This window comes from Vombatus ursinus, unplaced genomic scaffold (genome assembly GCF_900497805.2).
Source record: "Vombatus ursinus unplaced genomic scaffold, bare-nosed wombat genome assembly UNPS02005286.1, whole genome shotgun sequence".
Lineage (NCBI taxonomy): Eukaryota > Metazoa > Chordata > Mammalia > Diprotodontia > Vombatidae > Vombatus > Vombatus ursinus.
Window position 1 is genome coordinate 15,507,677 of NW_020945064.1, and position 19,687 is coordinate 15,527,363.

At 41.7% G+C, this 19,687-nt stretch overlaps 1 protein-coding gene across 2 annotated transcripts in view; it reads right to left on the reverse strand.

The window, feature by feature from the left end:
- Positions 1-19,687, reverse strand: part of DUS2 (dihydrouridine synthase 2) — a 67,648-nt gene that overhangs the window by 37,041 nt on the left and 10,920 nt on the right. Inside the window, exon 2 of one of the 2 annotated variants that reach the window (XM_027847705.1) lies at positions 9,163-9,305. In XM_027847705.1, the coding sequence (XP_027703506.1) occupies positions 9,163-9,288 (126 nt within the window). In that variant the 5' untranslated portion in view covers positions 9,289-9,305. Of the gene's footprint in view, positions 1-9,162; positions 9,306-19,687 lie in introns of those variants that run through there. The other variant, XM_027847706.1, reaches the window with a different exon arrangement.

Below are 19,687 nucleotides of genomic sequence, written 5' to 3' on the forward strand. Positions count from 1 at the left end.
TGAAAATTGGATACTCAGAGAGTTGACAGCATCAAGGCCCTGAATCCTCTCCTAAATACTCAGCAACCATCAGAGCCCAACTGATGTCGTGTGCTCAGTCCTAGATGCCACACTTTAGAAATGACATTCACAGTCGGTCATGGACAGCCACAGAAGGGTGACCGCACCCTCTCAGAGTCGTCTGAGGGAACTGCAGATGTTCCTCCTAGAGAAGAAAAGGTGGTGGGCTCCTGGGCGCCCTTCAGCCATCTGGACGGCAGACATGGGGAAGAGGGATGACTCCACTTCGTCCCAGAGGGAGGAATGAGGACCAACTACAAGGTGGAAACTACGAGGAAAAGGATGTTTTGCTCAATAAGGAAGAATTTAATAATCCGAGTCATCCAGAAGTGGTATGGACTGTTTGAGGGGAGGAAAGGGCAGCGAACTCCTCCTCAAGCCTGAAGGTCGTCCCTCTTTGGGGATGTTGCCACAGAGATTCATGCTTCTCAGCGGATGGGCTAGGTGACCTCTGAGGCCTCTTCCTACTCCAAGGTTCCAAGAAACCTAAAAATGGGATGGCCTAATTTAGCAACCCTCAATCTAGGGAAAAACCTGGGTGGCCCAAATCCAGGGTTCCCAGGTACGGGTAGTGAATTGAGTGTTTCTGATCCAGCCAATGAGGAACCGCACAGCGTCTTCCCTTCTGACTAGCAGACAGGCCTCTCGAGCTACAGCTGATGTTTGTTCATCACCACGTTTTGTTCAGAAACACGCCGTCTGAGCTGCTGCCTGCTTTGTTGTACGTGCTTTAGTGAATATCTCAGTTTTTTCTTCACCCGCTTTTGAGCATAAACAATGTACTATAAAATTAAAAAGAATGCCATATGTTCACAAAGGAGTCCCAAGCAAGTTTGAATAACCCCTTCTCTCTTTCTCCTGGTCATCTAAACCTTTGTTCTGGAAAACACTGTGTGCCCACTACTCACCAGATTCAAGGTGGGGTAATAAGTCACAAAAATCCCAAATCAAGAGAAGAGTCCAGGCAGCAAAATTAATTGCATTCATCTTTGTGAATCCTGTCACTTCCCTGCTCCCACACCTTCTAAGGCTCCCTACTATTGAGGGGATAAAATACAAACTCCTTAGCCTGGTAAGTAGAGGCCTCCAAAATCTGGCTCCAATCAAGCAGTCTCATTTCACATCACCTTTGTTACATGCCCTCTGTGTTCTGTTTATACTGGATCTCAAACTCTTACCTTGTTTAAGCAGGCCATTTCCTCATGTTGAGTATGCAATCCCCCCCCACCCCCAACACACACACACACATCCCTCCACCCCTTAAAGTCCTACTATTCCTGCGCAGCTCAGAACTCAGTTGCTATGTCCTTCATGAAGCTTTCTTTAATCACTTCAGCAAAAAGTGTCTTCCTTCCCTTCTCAACCTTTACTCCAGTATTTTGTCTGGAATCCTTTAGCCTTGTCACACTGAATTCTCTGTAGACATGGTGTATCCCCCCAACACACTGTGAGCCCCTTGGATTCAGAACCTAGGCACATTTCCCCTTTGTACCTTTATCACTTGCCGGAGTGTCTGGTATGCAGGAGATGCCAGATCACGGTGTGTTGAACTGAATTACTGGCTGACATCCAACAATCATCCCAACATTTTTGACAATCTGAAATATCTTTCTTCTAAAATAATTTTTATTGATGTTTTCTGTTTCTTGTATTACCATAGTAAAACATCTTTTTTTTTTAATCAGTGAAACCAGGCAGTAGGAGACCATGAAGCTGAGTCAGCAAACAACCGAGTGTTGGGACCACCACCTCCTCTCCTGCTCCTGTGCCCAACAAAGTAAGGCTTGGAGATGGAAGCTGATTCCCATCCTCATTAGTGAAAAGTAATGGGAGCAATGAATCCAAGGACAGTCCTGCAGAATTCTTGCAGGCAATTCTGGCTAACAGCCTGCGTGAAGACCAGTGGTGACTGTGCGCTGCATCTGCTCTATTTGACCGTATGTTTAAAGCACAGGCAGCATCAGGTAAGGGGGAGCTGGGGGTGGGGGGGGTAGTGCAGGAAGGAGAAGAACATTGGCCCTTGGAGCCAGGCAGCCCAGGGAAGAATGCTGGCTCAGCCACTGACTGATCAGCCACAGGACTTTGGCCAGAGGAAGAGGAGGATGAAGGTAAGAAGATAAAAGGTATAATTCATACAAAGTGCTTTCTAGACCAAATGATCTCCCTGACCCTCATAACAGCCTTGTGGGGCCAATATTATTATCCCTGTATTAGAGATGGAGAAACAGACATGAAGAGTGCCTTTAATAAGCTCCAAGGTAACAAAAAGCTGATCTGGTCAAGAAGAAGCTGTAGAAACAGCCTTAGCACTGGAGTCAGAGATCACAGGTTCAAATCCTGGCGCCACCACCTGACCCAGAAAAATCACTTCCCTTTCCCAGGCCTTCTTCTTCTGCAGATTTAGGGAGATGACCTCTAAGCTCCCTTCCAGCTTGAAACCCTACCATCTTTGATGGGTTACTCCAGGTCTGACGAAGCCGCGCGTTCCATGCAGGCTGCTTCCACTAGAGGGCAGCATGTCCCTTTAATAGCCACAGAGGGGAAAGACCAGGTCACATAATGCAAATAAAAATGCCGACAGGTCAGTTAGCATCTTTCTTCTCTGAATGGAATAACTGCACTTTGTACTTTAGGCAAGATGAGTTACAGTCCAGGGTATCCCCTGACGGCTGCCCAATTTGCTATGTTTCTAAACTACCGTAACCTTTCCAGATTAGAAGTATGTGTTTTTAAAAGTCAAAGTTAATCACGTCCTATAACTAAAGGTACAGACTCAAGCTAAGCCTGAAGAAGGTGGGTAACCTGGGATAATAAAAATAAATAGTCCATAGCCAATAAAATAAATGATAAAAATGAATACCAGAAGCTTTATAATTAAAGAGTGCTTTCACAAATATTTCCTCATTTGATCCAAACACAACCTTTTAAAGTGGTGAGGGCAAATATTATTATCCTCCACTTAACAGATAAGAACACAGAGATTCTGGGAGACTAATGGATTTGCCCAGAGTCATTTAGCATCTTGCATATAGTAAGCTTATAATACAGAACATCAAATATTGAGCACCTCCAGCCTATAGAACACTATGGTGGGCACTAGAAACATACAGATAACTAAAATGTACAAAGAAATAGGCCTGAGGGCACAGGTTGTTATCAAGGAGAAAATGGCAGAAGGGTTTCTGGGAGAGTCAGCAACTAAGTCAGCCTTTAAAGAACGGACAGAAATTTTGCAGGTGGGAGGAAGAACATTTTGAATAAATGCACATAAGAACGACATCCACATTCAGAGGCTGGAGAGGTCTAGCTTGGCTGGCACAGAGAGAGTGAAGGAAAACAAGGAGATGAAGTTTTTAAAGGCAGAGTGGCAAACTGGGGGGGGGGGAACGGGGACGACAGGGGGCCTTGAATGCCAGGCAGAGGAATGACATAACTAATCCTGTGGGAAGAAAGATTACTCTGGATGGCCTGGAGGGATAAGACAGGGGAAGTGTGAATACCTGAAGAGAAAGTGCAGTTACAGTTTAATAAATGATGGACTGAAGTGGCAGAGACTGGTCTTGAACTGAGCTGGTTCTTCCGACTTCAAACTGGGTGTTCATTCACTTCATTCTACTCAATCGTCTTAATGGTCAAACTAGAAAAAATCAGGCTCTGCCCATTGAAGAGAAAGTAGATTCTGGGACTGTTCTAAAAATTCAAGGCCCATAACTTTAATTTTTATTTTATTCTGAGCTCCTACTCATGAGCAGCTCATGCAGCTGGAATAACCTTCACAATTGTACTGACAAGGTACATTACAAATTTACGTGATTCAACTTCATTTGGGCTCTCACTACAAGAAGGCAGTCATTTTATTTCTCCTTAATTGATTCCCTATCTCACTCCCCAAAAGAAAGTATTCCAAACCTTCTCCTTCCTCTTCAATCCTCCCATACCCACCCTTCCCTGAATCCCTAGATGAAGACAAGTGAGGCTGTTTAACTCAAGACCCTTCCTTTGCTGGCTCATCGTCCATATCACACCCCTTAACTGTGTTAAGCCCTCTATGTGCCTTTCTTTGGTAAATTTGTCCTTTACCATGGGTTTAATCATCACCTCCAGGAAGATGACTCCCAGATCTATCTATGTATCCAGCTCCAGTCTTTTCAGGCTCACATCACCAATTGAGTACTGGCCATTTCCAACTGCGTATCCTGGAGAAATCTCACACTCAACATGTCCAAAATCAAACTCTAACTTCCCTCCCCCTCCCAAACTCTCCCCTCTTCCGAATTTTGCTATTTCGGTCAAAGAAACCGTCCATTTTCCCAGTTCATAATCTCGGCATTACGCTCAACTCCTCATTCTCCAGCCACCTTAGCTCCCAGCATTGACCTCAACTCCTCACTCTCCTTCACCCCCATGTCTAATCAGCTGCCAAGTCTTGAAGTTTCTAACTTCTCATCACTTCTCTTACATATCCATCCACTTCTCTCCTCTGACACTGCCATTCCATTTGTGAGTTTTGTTGGCATAACTGGACAAGGCAGTTTCAAATAATTTCCTTTTTTCTTGCTCATTTGTTGTGAATTCCCCATTTAATGGGCGAGTTCATCCCATCACAGTTATGATTGTTAATTGTGCATTTCCTTCCACCCTATGCTCTTACACTTTTTCCCCTCATCTCTTCTCTTCCCCATCCCCTTCCTCTCTTGGTTTCTCCTCCACAAAGAAAAGGGAGTGTGATTAACACCAGTGATCTATATTTGATGCAATGAGCTTCTATTCCTCTCCTCTTTTTCTCTTTCCCTCACCCTGCCCCTGATCATGTTCTTACTTTTTCCTGTTTCCTTTTATTCTTCCCTTTTGGATCTATTCTCTGAAGTTGGAGTTTATTTTGCTAATGCCTAACCTCTCCATAAATCTACTCTTCCCCTTATTCCCATCTCCCTTCCCCCTGTTCCCACCTGCTTCCCTATCGGGTTTGATATAATCCTACCCCAAAGTCTTTATGCGTATGTGTGAGTACATGGAGTTATATTTTCAACCCTCCTTTGTCTGGTTGAAACGAAAGGGAGGTCCATGTAATAGCCTACTTCTTCTCCCAACCCTTTCACCATGTTTGCATAGTCTTCTCACGCACTTCAGTCATGTGAGATAGTAAGTAACCTCCTTCATCCTTCCTCCTCAACTTCATTTTTTCCTTCCCTTTTCTTTCTTAAAAAATCATCAAAATCTAGAAAAATTCCTCTCAGGCCTCTGTCTTATTTTCTCCCTCTACTGCCTTTGAAGACCTTAGAGTTATGAGAGGTACTTGTTACGTCTCCCACCATTAGAATGTAAATGCTTAGAGATGAAGCAAGGCGCTCTTGCCTCGCTTCTGAGTCTGTGTCCTGGGCATGCCTGGATCACTGGGATTTTCCTGTGAGTACTTATGTTTCCAGTCTTAATACCTGAATCTATCTTTGTGTCAGGACCAGGTTTTGCGCACTGGAAGCAACGACAGGGCCTACTGTGATCCTGATACGTCACATTTGGGATCCTGCCACTGCTTCTTCCTCGTACTAAGCGATATGGTCTTCCAAGACCTCAGGGGCGGCTCAGGCCAGGGGGCTGCTCTGGTGTAGCACAACCCACAGCGCAGATGAAGTGCTGTTTTCTCAGTCCAGGCCCAGAAGGCTCACCATCACCAGTCTGAGGTCAGAGCAGCACAGCTCCGAGATTCCCTAGCTTGCCCTTGGCCCTGTACAGCACTCAAGCTCTGTGTTTTTGGACCCACCTTTCCTGGCTGAACCCTTTCTCTAGTGAAATGCTTGCAAGCTTCTGGCTATCTCCTTATAGAGACCTGGGTTGGAAAAAATGCACTAACTACAGTTTCTCCTCAGATTACTTGGGCATTACTCAGCCTGGTGCTCTTCTTATTCATAATTGCCAGAGTAGTTACACAAGAAAGCTGGGCGATTCTGCTCCTATTCACTCTGCCATGTTGAAGTCTCTAGCTTGTAACTTAAAAAACTGTGGGGTTTTTTGTTTTTTGGTTTTTTTTTTATAAATAAATCCACAAACAATTGAAGACACCATCAAACCCCCAAAAAGTGACTGGTGAATAGCATGAAAAAAACAGAATTGACATTTATACTAGAACACAATTTTTAAAAATGGAAAAAACATCCTGAAAAAAAAATTAACATTAGAATAATGCTTTCAAAAATATCCTTTGTTACCAACAACACTAGAAATGATTCTTCTATAGCATGTCCCTATTCAACAGGGACTACCATACAGTGTTTCCCCTTCTTCTTGACCTTTCACTCTTATAAATTTTCTAACTTTGATGCTCAAGCGGAAATGCTCCAAACATTAGGAAAGTGTCAGCTGAGACAAATGAACTAAAACATTGCTTATTGTCCTGTGCATTAACACCAGAAGGACTGGAATTTAAGAATACCTTGAAGGTATTCCTATGTATGAAGGTATTCTATGACAACCTGTGTCAATCAAAACAGTACATTTTTTCTTAATCCATGAGGCAAAGAAAATACAAATAACAGGATGAAATTTTTTTATTTCAAAGTGAATCTTTGTGTCAATTGACCCACTTAGCCTTTCTAGTATAATACTAGACTAGCTGAATTTATATTAGTTAATACAATTATAATAATAAGCAAAGTCTTCTCATAGCTTCTGAAAAGGTGTCAAGCATTTATTGACACTGTTTTTTTGGAAAGGGACTTCAGTGGCATGAGGGGCTACCAGTGAGTAAAAGCCTCCTACCAATGCATTCAGGCATCTGTTCTGCAACTTACAGTTCTAAAGAGTAGTCTGGGCCACTGAGAAATAATTGACTTTCCCAGGGCTACGCAGTCAATTTGACAGAGGTGAGGCCTGAACCTAGGCCTTGCTGACTCTGAAGTTACCTTTCTATCCCTTGTGCCAAACTGTCTTAACACATATACATTCTCTATACACATATGTATGTGTGTATACTCACATGTGCACATATACATACACATCCACAATCCTCTATACATGTATGCACATACATACGCACACATATGTATATGTGCACATATACATATACACCCCACAATTCTCTCCTATGCCTACATACACGTACACAGGTCTAGAGGTATATACACGTGTATATATACACACATGCATGTACACATGTCTAGATGTGTATATGCTTGCACATATGTAGATACGCACATATATTCATATACCCCCACACTCCTCTCCTGACGTATGGAGAACCGTACAACTGAAAACAAAGTACTCAGCTTTGTCCTCCTGGCTAACTTGCACGGGAGCAGCTAGGGTTTGAGAGCACAGAATACAATCTTAACAATTTTTAGAAGCATAAGTAAAAGCTGGTAACAACCCATGCGTTGAATAATCTGGGAACAGTGGTACAAATTGTATTGTATGAATGTAATGGAATATTATGGTGTCACAAAAAATGACAAACAGGAAATGTAAAGAAATACGATCTTCCTCTTCTCCCCACCCCCACCCTTATACTCTGGGACTTCCACTTACATTTTGATGACCCTCCCAATGCTTTAGCTTCCATGATCCACATCTTCATTCTACCTCAGTCACGCAAGGGACTGGTCTTGCCCTTGATTTCTTCACTACCCACAAGCACTCCACCCCCAACACCCATAATTCTGACAGTCCTCTGACTAGAACCTCTTAGCCTCCCCATGCCTCCCTGTGCATCACCCATGCTAAACCCATCCTCTGATCTCACATCAACCTCCAACCCACTCCTCCATGCTTTCCCAGGCCCTAATTAATTACTGCTCTGGCCTCCAGCTTCTCCCTTCAAAATCTAGGCCTCAGAGTAGCCCATTCAACTTTATGCCATCATCCTTCCAGGTTGAGTTCCTTAACTCCTGGTCTTATCTACATTCATCCATTTCCAAAACCCCACCCAGGATCACTCCAACCACCAGCTTTTCTCCACTTCTCCACGTGTAATATGTGGATGGAAGAAGTCACACCACCGCGTAACTGAGCCTACTGCAAATGTAGGTATCCTATCTCGGCTGGGTCCTTACTGCTGCATTAGTCCTCACTGATCAGCTCTCTATCAGCAACTGTTGATCCTATTCATGCCCATGTCCTCTGGGAGTTTACCCTCAATCATCCTCACGTATTTCTATTTAGCAAACTGCTTGGCATAGATTCTGTATTGAATATTCTATGTGCATGTTGTTTCTCCTTGCCAAAATGTAAGCTCCTCAAGAGTATGGGCTGTTTCATTTTGCCTTTCATTTTTGTCTCCTAAGTGCCTATGACATTAATGAAGGAATGATTTGGACCAAATGAGGGCAAACAGATGAAGGAGTCCAGCGTGAAAAAAGCAGCACTAGAAGATGCACAATGAGCGTGACTATGGAAAAATGAATGAATGAGCGAGGAGCACAACAAAATCACAAAGAAGAAGAAACAAGAGTCAAGGAAGCAAACTGGACGTTTCTGATATTTGTGTGTTCAAATTAATGTACATATATGCTCTTATGGTCTAAATCGCAGAATTTAGAGATGAACCTTAGAGATTATCTAGTTGAACCTCCTCATTTTACAGAAGAAGAAACTGAGGCCAAGTGAGGTTAAGCAACTGACACCTGGCCCAATTCCACCCCAAATCCTTTTATCTCCAGATGACCCCAAAACTTTAGTTAGTTTGCATTCAGTCCACTTCTATATTCTAGTCTGAGACCCAGGTCTGTTCTAGAGTAGATCCCAGGTACCCAAGGCCATTCCAGAACATATCTATGTGTCCCTGCCCCCAGGGCAGATCTAAAACAGACCTGGATTCCCAGGCCAACCTCCTTTTCTGGAGCTGAACCTGAAACAGACCAGTCCAGAGGCCCAAGACTACTTGGCATCCATTAATGCTGGGCTTTCAACGCTGAGATCTCCTCAGCCAAAACTCTCCATTCAGGAGACACATGTGCGTGCACGCCCACATATTAAACACACATTTCTTCCTTCCGTGGGGCTCCAGTACATCTCTGAAAAGCGAGTTCTGGGGCGTCAGTGAATCTTCCCCTACACTAGGGAGAACCCACCGCAGGAAGGCCACTCGAGGAAGCTCTGAGGCCTTCTTACCTCACAGTAGACTATGTCAGCTCCATAATCCAGGGCCAAAAGACGCATAGGCAGAGTCCCTACTCGAACCATAGGAGCCAGGATCACTTTGCCCTGGTAACACAGCATGAGATTGTTCACAGTCATTCCTCCTCTGCTGTGAGCTGAAACAGGAAACAAGAGTCAGAAAGATAAAGAAGGAAAATCATCTCTAACGTTCAAAGTGACAGTTCTTATTTTCATCTTATGTCTAATCAAGGTACTCTGCCCCAGATTCACTTTGGTTTTTTTTTGACCTGACTGGTTAGTTCCATAAAAAAGTCATCAAGGCAAGAATGTTGTATACAAATTATCAATACTCAAGGAGGAGAGTAATAATAGGAAGCCGATAATACCTTATTTGTGGAGGAATTAAAATACACATAAACACTACATATGCACACATGCCTGTGCGCACACACACACACACACGCAGACGGACGGACAGACACACACACACACACACACACACACACACACCACTGTTGCACGCAGCTGAGCCACTGGAGCTCTAATTTATAAAATACAGTTTTCACAGGAGACAAGAACAAATTGATCGGTATAGCCCAATTTCTTAAATCCCAACTGGTCTATAAAACATGATGAAGAGGATGGTTTCAGAGAAACCTGGGAAGACTTGTAAAAACTGATGCAGAGTGAATAAGTGAAGGCAAGAAAACAATTTACATAATACCCACATAATTAAAAGATAAACCCCTCTGAGATACTGAGAACTCTCATCAACACAATGCCAACTACGATTATAGAAAACTCATGATGAAACATGCAGAGTACGAACTGTGACCTATTTGGGGGTGACTGGGGGTAGGGAGGTCATGGGATTGATTTGCTTGACTATGTTTATAGCAGGGGTCTTATTTTTCTTGCTTGTTCAGTGGGGGATAAGGGTGAGGAGAAGGTGGGAGAGAGAGAAGGTAGATTTTTGCTAATTGAGAAGGAAATAATTTTTAAAAGTCTAGAGTTGAGGAAAAAAGAAAACTGGTTAAGCTTCCATGAGAATCATTAGGATTTAATGATCTGAGCTTTACAAGAGTCCAAATCCTATTAAACGACTACGATGTTACTAAGAAATTTATTTCACAATCATAGCCAACAAATATTTATTAAGCAACTACTAACATGCCAGGCATTGTGCTAAATGCTGGGATGTAAATTTTAAAAAGACAGTCCTTGCCCTCAAGGAGCTTGTAATCTAATAGAGACAACAATACACAAAAGGTAGCTGAAAAGGTGGGGAGTAGGGAGATGGGACAGGTGTTGGGTGCTAGAGGGACTCAGTCCCTCCAGCATGAAACCAAGCAGCACAGAAAATGAAGTTAACTGGAAAATTCTGAATCAAAGGGGAAAGTATCAAAGCTGAATTAATCTCCATGATGATGAGAGTTTAGGTGATGAGCTTATCCTGGGAGAGGCATGATATTCCTGGCACCTAAAACAAGCAAGCACAGCTGGTGGGAAATGAAGCTAGCTGGAAAATCCTGAGCTCCCTATAAAGCGAAGCTTTGGGATTTATGATTTTGTCAATGTGAGCACTGCACCCACCAATGCAGATAGAAACCTCTCTACAACTTTGGTCTTCCTGAAAAGTTACTATGGCAGAGAAATTGTCACCTTGTAGTTAACAGTGATGAGCCTCTCCAAACGAAGCTAGATTGGTCTTTGGCCAACACACACAGTCTGTCTTAGGTCCCATAATAAACTACCAAAAAATGTCACAAAAATATGCTTAGACAACTCCTACTTGGCACAGAATATCCACTAGAATATCCTCAACCAATGGTTGTCCAGCCTTTGCCTGAACACCTCCAGGAGCAGGAAGCCCACCATCTCATTAGGGAGCTTGTTCCAACATTGGGAAGTCTTTCCTTATACTGTCTCATGTCTCTCTGTAATTCCTATCCATTGGTCACCATTCTGCTCTGTGGAGTCATACAGAACATAGCTAATCTTTCTTCCATGGAACAGCCTTCAAATGTTTGAAAACAGTGAGCAGGTCCTTCCCAATGCTACTTGTTCTAGGATAAACATCCCCAGTTCCTTAAACTTCCTATGTGACATAGTTTTGGGTCTCTTCATTATGCTTGTTCTCTAAACTTGCTTCAGCTTATTAACTGATGATGAAAGCTAGGAAATTTTTAAGCAACCAAGTTGACCAAGACAACATAGAGAGGAAGTCAGATCATACTACAATCAGTTTTGAAGGGGAAAAAAAGTGATGTGGCTATCAAGGGGAAAATATAAATATAAGGGCAAAGGTTTGATTGTTTCCATCCTAAATCTCTATTTAAACATTCATTTTCTTTTCAGGTTTTATTATAAACATTAAAACCATTAACAAACAAAATAAAATTTTAACAAAACTTGAGCTCCAAAATACTCAGTTTGATCCCTCCCTCACTAAAAAGCATATGTAGGTTTGCAGAACACACCAATGGCGTCTTATTTGCTCCTTTCCCTTCTTTCTTCTTCTATTAACATTAATTTTATAATGGAAGCTAATGATACATTCCCTCCTTTGGTGATGTACGCACAAAAACTTCAAAGTCCACTTCAGAAAAGCCCTAGACTTTGAAATACGTCCCATTAGGCATCCATCAACAACAGAAAATATATTTTGTCTTTGAGAAAGTCAATCTAGCAAGCACATGGTGGCAGACAGAGGTGATAAAGACCTACTCACACAGACATCTCTGGGACAGGAAGCTTTTGTTTCAACCAAAAATCAGAAAACCCTAAAACACTATCTGCCTAGACAAACTACTCACTCATCACAAGAAAGAAAACTTCTGGTCTTTCAGGCTAATTGCAAATTCTAGGTTCTATAACAGCCTTCCAGGGAAAGCAACAAATGAAATTACCTGGGTGGCACAGCAGGGAAAAGATTTGGATTTGGATTCAGGAGACTTGAATTCAAATCCTGACCCAGACACTTACGAGCTGTGTGACCCTGGTCACTTTACCTCTAAGCCTCGGTTTCCTCACCTGTAACATGGACATAATAATACATACACCCTACAATTCACAGGGTTACCATGAGAAATGCATTTTTAAAACCTTAAAGTACTATATAAGCTGTGAGTTATCATCACACCAGAGTCCTCACTCCCATTGCCCTCCGGATGATGTTGAACTAAGAGTCTTCACAGACTGGTATTCCATGATGCATAGTATCTGTTTGGTGGTTAGACAACATCATTAGAGAGATACTGATGTCAAAGTAAAGCTCAGGATCTCCTAAGTGTGAACACCTCTAAAGGTGGCAACTATAGCCCATTCACTCTCTTTTTTCCTTGGTCAATTTTATTCCTATCCTCCAAAGGTCTTCCCCTAGCTCTCTGGACCCTGGGTGGATTCCAATGTAACATATGGGCTGTCTGCTAAATTTTAACACTTGACCTCATGCTGGTCATAGATCCCTTTTTTTCTCTCCCTTTATACCACATCTACTGAGCAGTTTTTCACTGGTAATATGCTAAAGGCTGTTCACAGCCACCATGCATCTCTCCATTACCGTTTGGATAACCTGAAACCTTAATTCTTCAGAGACAATGGTATTCAATGACTCACAGTCACACAGAATCACGGCAAGAATGCTGATATTAACAGCAATACTCTGTGTATACAGTAAATGGAAAAAGAAGGGTGGATGTGAGAGACAGACTGTCACACTACCTCAATTATTCTGTTCCCCCTGCCCTGGTAATCTCCATTGAAAACAGAATCCTGGAGGGACTTAAGAAGCCACAATGCATACATATTACATGAAATGAAATCTGATCTTACAGCCTCACATCATGACTCCCTGGCATTATGGGGAAGGGGGAGGGGGAGGGGAGGAGAGGGAGGAGTCCCACTAGCAATTAGTTCACACCCTGATTCCAGTAGATTCCAGTAAACTACTTCAATCCCTGGCAAACACTCACCACTCCCAATTGTGGCACATGGTCTCACTGCAAATGCCTGTTCTGCCCTAATTTCGTCCGAATTCACCAGCTTCACGTACCTATGTGAAGCTATCCTGGCTCCCAACCTGCACAATCATCAGAAGCATCTATCAATAGATGTCATTCAAGTTTATATCATGATTGTCCTAAATGCTCCCAGACCAACTAGTAAGCACTTGCTTCTCTGATATCCAGAAAAACAGTGGAATGGGGAGGATATTTTATCTTTAAAAAAGATTTTTTAAAAAAAATTTTGAACTTATCACCAAATAAAACAAGCATTTCCACACAAAAGCAGAAGAGTAAAAGAGGATTGCACACCCAGCTGTATACAACTCACTTCTCCCTTCAAGTACACAACAAAATAAACATATGTTCAACACTGTCCTGTTTGTCCGTTTCCTACTGAAAGAAGGGTATCTTCTATAACGAAATATGACTGAATTTCTTGCCTTTTCAGTCACATACCATCTGATGCTTCAACACATGATCATGGTAGTAGTACCAATGACTTTACAACAACCCGATGATGTAGTTAGTGTAGGTACTAATACTTCCATTTTGCAGATCAAGAAACTGCGACTTGGAGACTTATCTGGTCACCCAGCTAGCTACTAAGAACTGAATCCAGATGCCAAGTTAGGTATTCTTTCCACTATACTGTGATGCCTCAAGCAGCTTTTTAAAAAAGTTGTCTTAACACTGAAATGACTTGCTTCTATGGGAGGAGAGAGTTCCACTGTAAATTGTGTTCAGAACAATTGACTGCAGTCATATAAGTTACACCTAAGCTGCAAGTGACAAACATGTACAACTCCATTGTTAGATGCTGCAAAGGACCACAAACCTTCAAAATGTTGCCCCTAGCTAAGGAAATAATCACAGTTGTTACGAGCTGAATTCTCTACCTAAAGGGGGATGGAGATTGGTATTAGAGAATACAGGAACAATCAGATTCTCATCCAATATGCTTGCAGAGATATACTAGTTATATAAACATTAAACCCACTTTTTTTTAGGAATCTTCCTAAGTTGATTGATACCAAAATCTCCTGCAACAAGGAACTCTAATAAGACACAACAACTTAATTCAGGGTAATAATATTTTTTTTACCAGTCTCTCAAGTTCCCAGACTCCTAGAATTCTACTATTTTCTCCTTTTAAATATCAAACCTCTTCCAATAAGAAGGAAAGAAGGGGCCTACTCTTGCGGGGATATAACAAGCCTGGAATATCAGGGGACATCTTAAGCCTGAGACAGGAGGAAAGGTCTGACTCCCCTTTCTCTTGGGTCAGGCTTGTCCAGGAAGGAGCCTAGTCTGTGTGAATCCATCCAGAGTGGCCACACCTGTTCGGGGATAGGGCTCTTGTTCTAGAGCCTGGATGACACACATGCATATGCACACCACCGTCATCTCCCCGCTAGGATATAAGAGTATTTTAATATCCTTGCCCTCTGAAGGCAAGAATGTTTTCACTTTCATCTTTGTATATCCAATCCTTAGCATGATCCCTGGCACACAGTAGATGCTGAATAAATGCCTGTTGATTAAGTGATCCAGGTGTAGATTAGTGGAAGGAATCAAAGGACCTGGCCTCATCTGATGGTCTGGGTTTTGAGCTTTAGCCCTGACAATTACAAATTGTGTGTCCTTGAGCAAGCCATCTCACAGAGTTAGAATGACAATCCCATGCAACAGAGTGATGATCTCACAAGTGCAAGTGATATTCCCTCCCTCAGTGCAAAGCATGGCAAGCTATCCATGACTTCTCACCTGTGTCATCTCTTTCTGTACCGTTCTCAATATTCACTATGTAGCATGGTAACATTAAAACATCTTATAAACAGCCCAGAACAGGGGAAAGAACTTTAGACTCAAGGGTCACAACACTTGGGTCTGAGGAGTGGCTTGGATGCTAACTGTGTGACTGGGGGCAAATCACTGAACCTCTCTGAGCCTGTCTCCTCAACTATTAATGCCTGTACTATACGTCTCACAGGACTGCTGAGGAGAAAGCACTTTGTAAACCTTAGAGCATCATACAAATGTGAATTATTATTATATAAACATAAGCTATTAAGGAGGTGACGGAGAAAAAAAACACACAAGTAGGACTGCAAGAATGAGGAGGAAACTGGAAGACTACATTAGCTAATAATACTCTAAAGTCCTGTTTGTCTAAATATTTAAGACTAAATAAGGAATCTTAGTTTAAAATGGAAATTGTGTTCATGCTTTTGTAGTTTGAAATATAGATCATAGATTTTTAGAGCAATAAAGAACTCTAGAGATCATCTAGTCATTTTATGAAAGGGTACAATAAGGCTCAGTGCAAGTAAGTGGCTGGCCCAAAGTCACCAGGCTGGTAAGTGATACAGCTGAGCCTGACCCCACCCCCCCACCCCTTCAGTCCAGCACTCTTTCTCCTATGTTTCTTGTATACAATGCACTGACCAAAGCAATGTGAAGGGCGGCAAGGTGCCAAATACATTCTAGGCACAGAGATCAGACCAGCCTGGTGGGAGCTCAATAAGGCAAACAACAGGAAATAAAGTTTGAAAGGTCAGAAGAGGCCAGATTGCGGGGATTTTAAATGCCAGATTAAAAGCCTGTCCCATAAGCAAAAGAAAGGTTTCTGTGAATGACATGATCAATGAAATGGTTACGGGAGATTGGTCCGGTGAATAAATTACTATGACAAAATTCCTGTAGTAACACAATTCTGCAGTCCTGTTTACTGTTAAGTTCCTTATGACAACTTACTTACAGTAGGCTAGATAGCAGAATACTGGAGTCTAGATCAATGGTTCTTAAAAATATTTAAGAGTATAAAGGGGTCCTAAAACCAATAATTAGTTTCTACCCAGAGATCTTTTGTTTGTGTGGGTTATATATACAGATATTTATTGTATTAGAAATTTAAAATGGCAAATTCTTTAAATATTTTTTAATTCATTTTTAAAATAACAGTAATAAACATGTTCATATAAATAACATTTTTATGAAAAATGACAATTTTCCAAAACAAAATTTAGTGATATAAGTGGGATTGTTTCACATATTTCTGCAAATCTCTTTAATGTCTGATTTAATAGAAGAAAATGAGATTCTCACATCTGCTTCTGCATTCAATCTGTTGCAATATACTGTTTTGGTTGAAAATCCAACCTCACACAGATATGCAGTTGGAAAAGGGAGGAGTATTTTAATAGGCAAATAAGATCTTAGTAACATAAAAATAGTTTTGACCTCGAAGACCCTCTCTAAGGGTCGTGTGGGCTCCCAGAGGCCACAGATTACACTTTGAGAACCACTGCTCTAGACATTAAACCAGAATAGGGATTGGACATGTGATTTCACTGATACAGGGAACTCCCAGATGAGTAAACTCCCTCTAGGAATCCAGGCTGGTATATTTTCTGCAGTTTATAAAGGATGAAAATAAATCTTGGTGCTTACTTAAACTTTAATAACTTAAAACTTTCAGAACACCCTATAGTCTCAGAACTGCTAGAGCACCAAGAGGTTAAATAAGTGACCCAGGGTCACCCAGGCAACACGTGTCAGGGTTGGGACTTGAGACCAGGTCTTCCTGGCTTTCTAGGCACTACGTGGGCCCCCTTCCAAGAAATCAGCTTGGAGAAAGCAGTACTGGAGAAAGAGCAGCAGGACACTGTGCTCTGCTTGACCCCCAGATTTCCTATCATTTATATGTTCAGCACGCAGCTTTTCATGAATTGAGGAAACACTGTGGCTTCACCTGCTTTCCTTTGTTTTTGGTGAGGTAACTGAGGTTAAGTGACTTGCAGGGTCATAGAGCTGATAAGTGCCAAGGGTCTGGTCTGAGGCCGGATTTGAACTCAGGTCTTCCTGACTCCAGGACTGATGCTCCATACACTTTACCACCTAGCTGCCCTTGCTTTCCTTTTCAATCGGTTGTATACTTAAATACTTCAAAGAGCTGAGATTTCATGAGTGTGGGTGGGTATGCACTCCACCTACATAGGCCATGATCTCTCTACAGCTTTACTAGAAGGAATCTGAGGGCTGTTATGGCTGTAAAATTCAACTGGCCAAACTTAACTAGGCTGGTCCCTGGACATCAGACACAGAATCTGTTGCTAGGCCTGTTCCCAAAGCTTCTCTGGAATGGTTGGGGCTTTTGGATGCACTGGCATGGTTTTGCGAACCAAGGGTCACCTCCATGCCATCATGAGGCACCAGAAAGAACTTAATTGAAGGACTATCAGGTGGCAGAGATGATAGAGCACTGGGCCTGGTCTCAGGAAGACCTAAGTTCAAATCCAGCCTCAGACACATACTAGCTATGTGACCCTGGGCAAGTAACTTAACCTCTGTCTACCTCCCCTGCCTTGTACTGTTTCCCTATGTTGCCAAACAACTAAGATATGGTCATCTAACACTGAAATCAAACTTTGGGAATGCACGTAGACTATAATAGACTATTAATAGACTATAAACTCTTTGATGGCAAATTGTCTTCCTCATCTTTACAGCTCCTACAATTTCTAACAGTGCCTTGGATATACAGTAGGAAATGCTCAATAAGTATCTGTAAATAGAGTTAAAACATCAGAGTCACCTTCATTGGCTCTCTATTACCTATTGAGTAAAATACAAATACTCCTTAGCTTGGCATTTAAGCCACAATCTGGCTCTATTTTCCTGTATCATTTTACACTATTCCCCTTTGCACCCTCTAGGCTGTAGTCCCAACCTCACATCTTTCGCATTCTTCCAGGCCATCACCTATAACCGAAATCCATTCCCTTCTCATCTTCTCCTGTCAAATAATCTTTCTTCAAAGCTGGACTCAATACAGTCTGACCTGATGACCCCTTACTTCAAAGGATTTTCTCCCTTCTCGAAGTCTCCCAGAACACTCACTTGCGTCTCTCATTTGCCACCCCCTTGCATTATACTTAACTGCGTAAGGGACTATACATGTTTTTATCTTCATAACCCTAAAAGTAAGCAGGTTGCCTCGTATATAATAGCTGTTCAATAAATGTGTTGAATTGAATCGCTAAACAAAGTTTTTTCCAACTTAGGACACTCAGAATTGGAAAGCTGAAAGTAAACAGAGACCCGGTTCTTAGCCAGGCAGCATAAGAATTGGCCAGCGTTTGCTGCTTTTTCTCATTTCTACATCCCTTTGGTGCTCTGTTCAACCCCTGTAGGCTTTGCAGGAAATCTAAGAAGAAAAGAAAGTCAGTAAACACCTTAGCCCTTTTATATTAAGTATAGCCACAATCTACCCCAAAGGTTGATTTGCGTACCTGCCTTTCTATGGCGTTGTGGGTAGGCCACAGCTTTTCTCTGTCTGGCCCAATCTGTTTTATAATCAGCGCTCCTAAGTTATGTATATGTTGGTATTCAATGTGCTTACCTGGATGGGTAGATCACCAGTAATAGCTATATATACACAGAATCTGCTCATTTACATGCATTCCCAAATTAAGAGTAGTAATCAGCAGTGAATATTTATGCAAAATAGCATCACTGTTATTATAACACTGAATAAAATTCAGATATCATGTTGGGCTATCCCACACTGAAATCAGTCTTTGTCAGTGTCACTTGAGATCCCACAAACAACAGTGACTATTGTTTAAAATATTACTTTGTTTCAATATCAATTTAATCAAGAGAAGACTTCTAGAATGAGTGACTGAAATTATGGTATATCTGTAAACTGGCAAACATGGCAAAAGATGGGAATTGTCAATGTTTGCGGGGTTGTAGGGAGAGAGCCACATCAGCACATTGCTGGTGGAGTTGTAAAACAGTACAACCATTTTGGAAAACAATTGGAAATTATGCAAATGAAATTATTAAAATGTCCATGCTCTTTGACCAAGAGCATACTGCTAGGTTTATACCCCAGAGAGGCCACTGACAAGAATAAAGTTCCCATACACACCAAAATATTTACAGCAACATTTTTCATGATATTAAAGAATTTGAAACAAAATAGATGTCCACTGATTGGGAGAATGGCTAAATAAATTTTGGTACATGAATATAATGGAATATTATTGTGCTGTAAGAAATGACAAATATGACAAATACCAAGAAGCATGGAAGGATCTGTATGAACTAATGCAAAGTGAAGTAAGCAAAGCCAAGAAAACAGTGTACACAACTACAACAAGTAGATTGAAAGACTCCCCCCCCCACACACAAAATCAAAAGTAAAATACTGTAAAACTACAGAAAACAAACATGGCTTGAAAGAAGAGATATGAGAAGACACTCCACATCTTTTCAGCCCTTTTCAATATGTTGATCAGTTGTGCTAATTTTTGATCTTTTTTTTTTCTTTTTCATCTTTAAATAACTTATTTGTTATATGGGATGGCTCTGGGGCTGGGAAAAAGGGACAATGGGGAAAATTACTGTGGTGTAAAAACCCAAAGACATCAATAAAAGCTTTTTTAAAAAGAGGAGTTAAGGAGTAGGAGAAAAGAGCACTAGATGTGAAGTCACGAGAGACGGTTTCCAATCCGGCCTGCAGT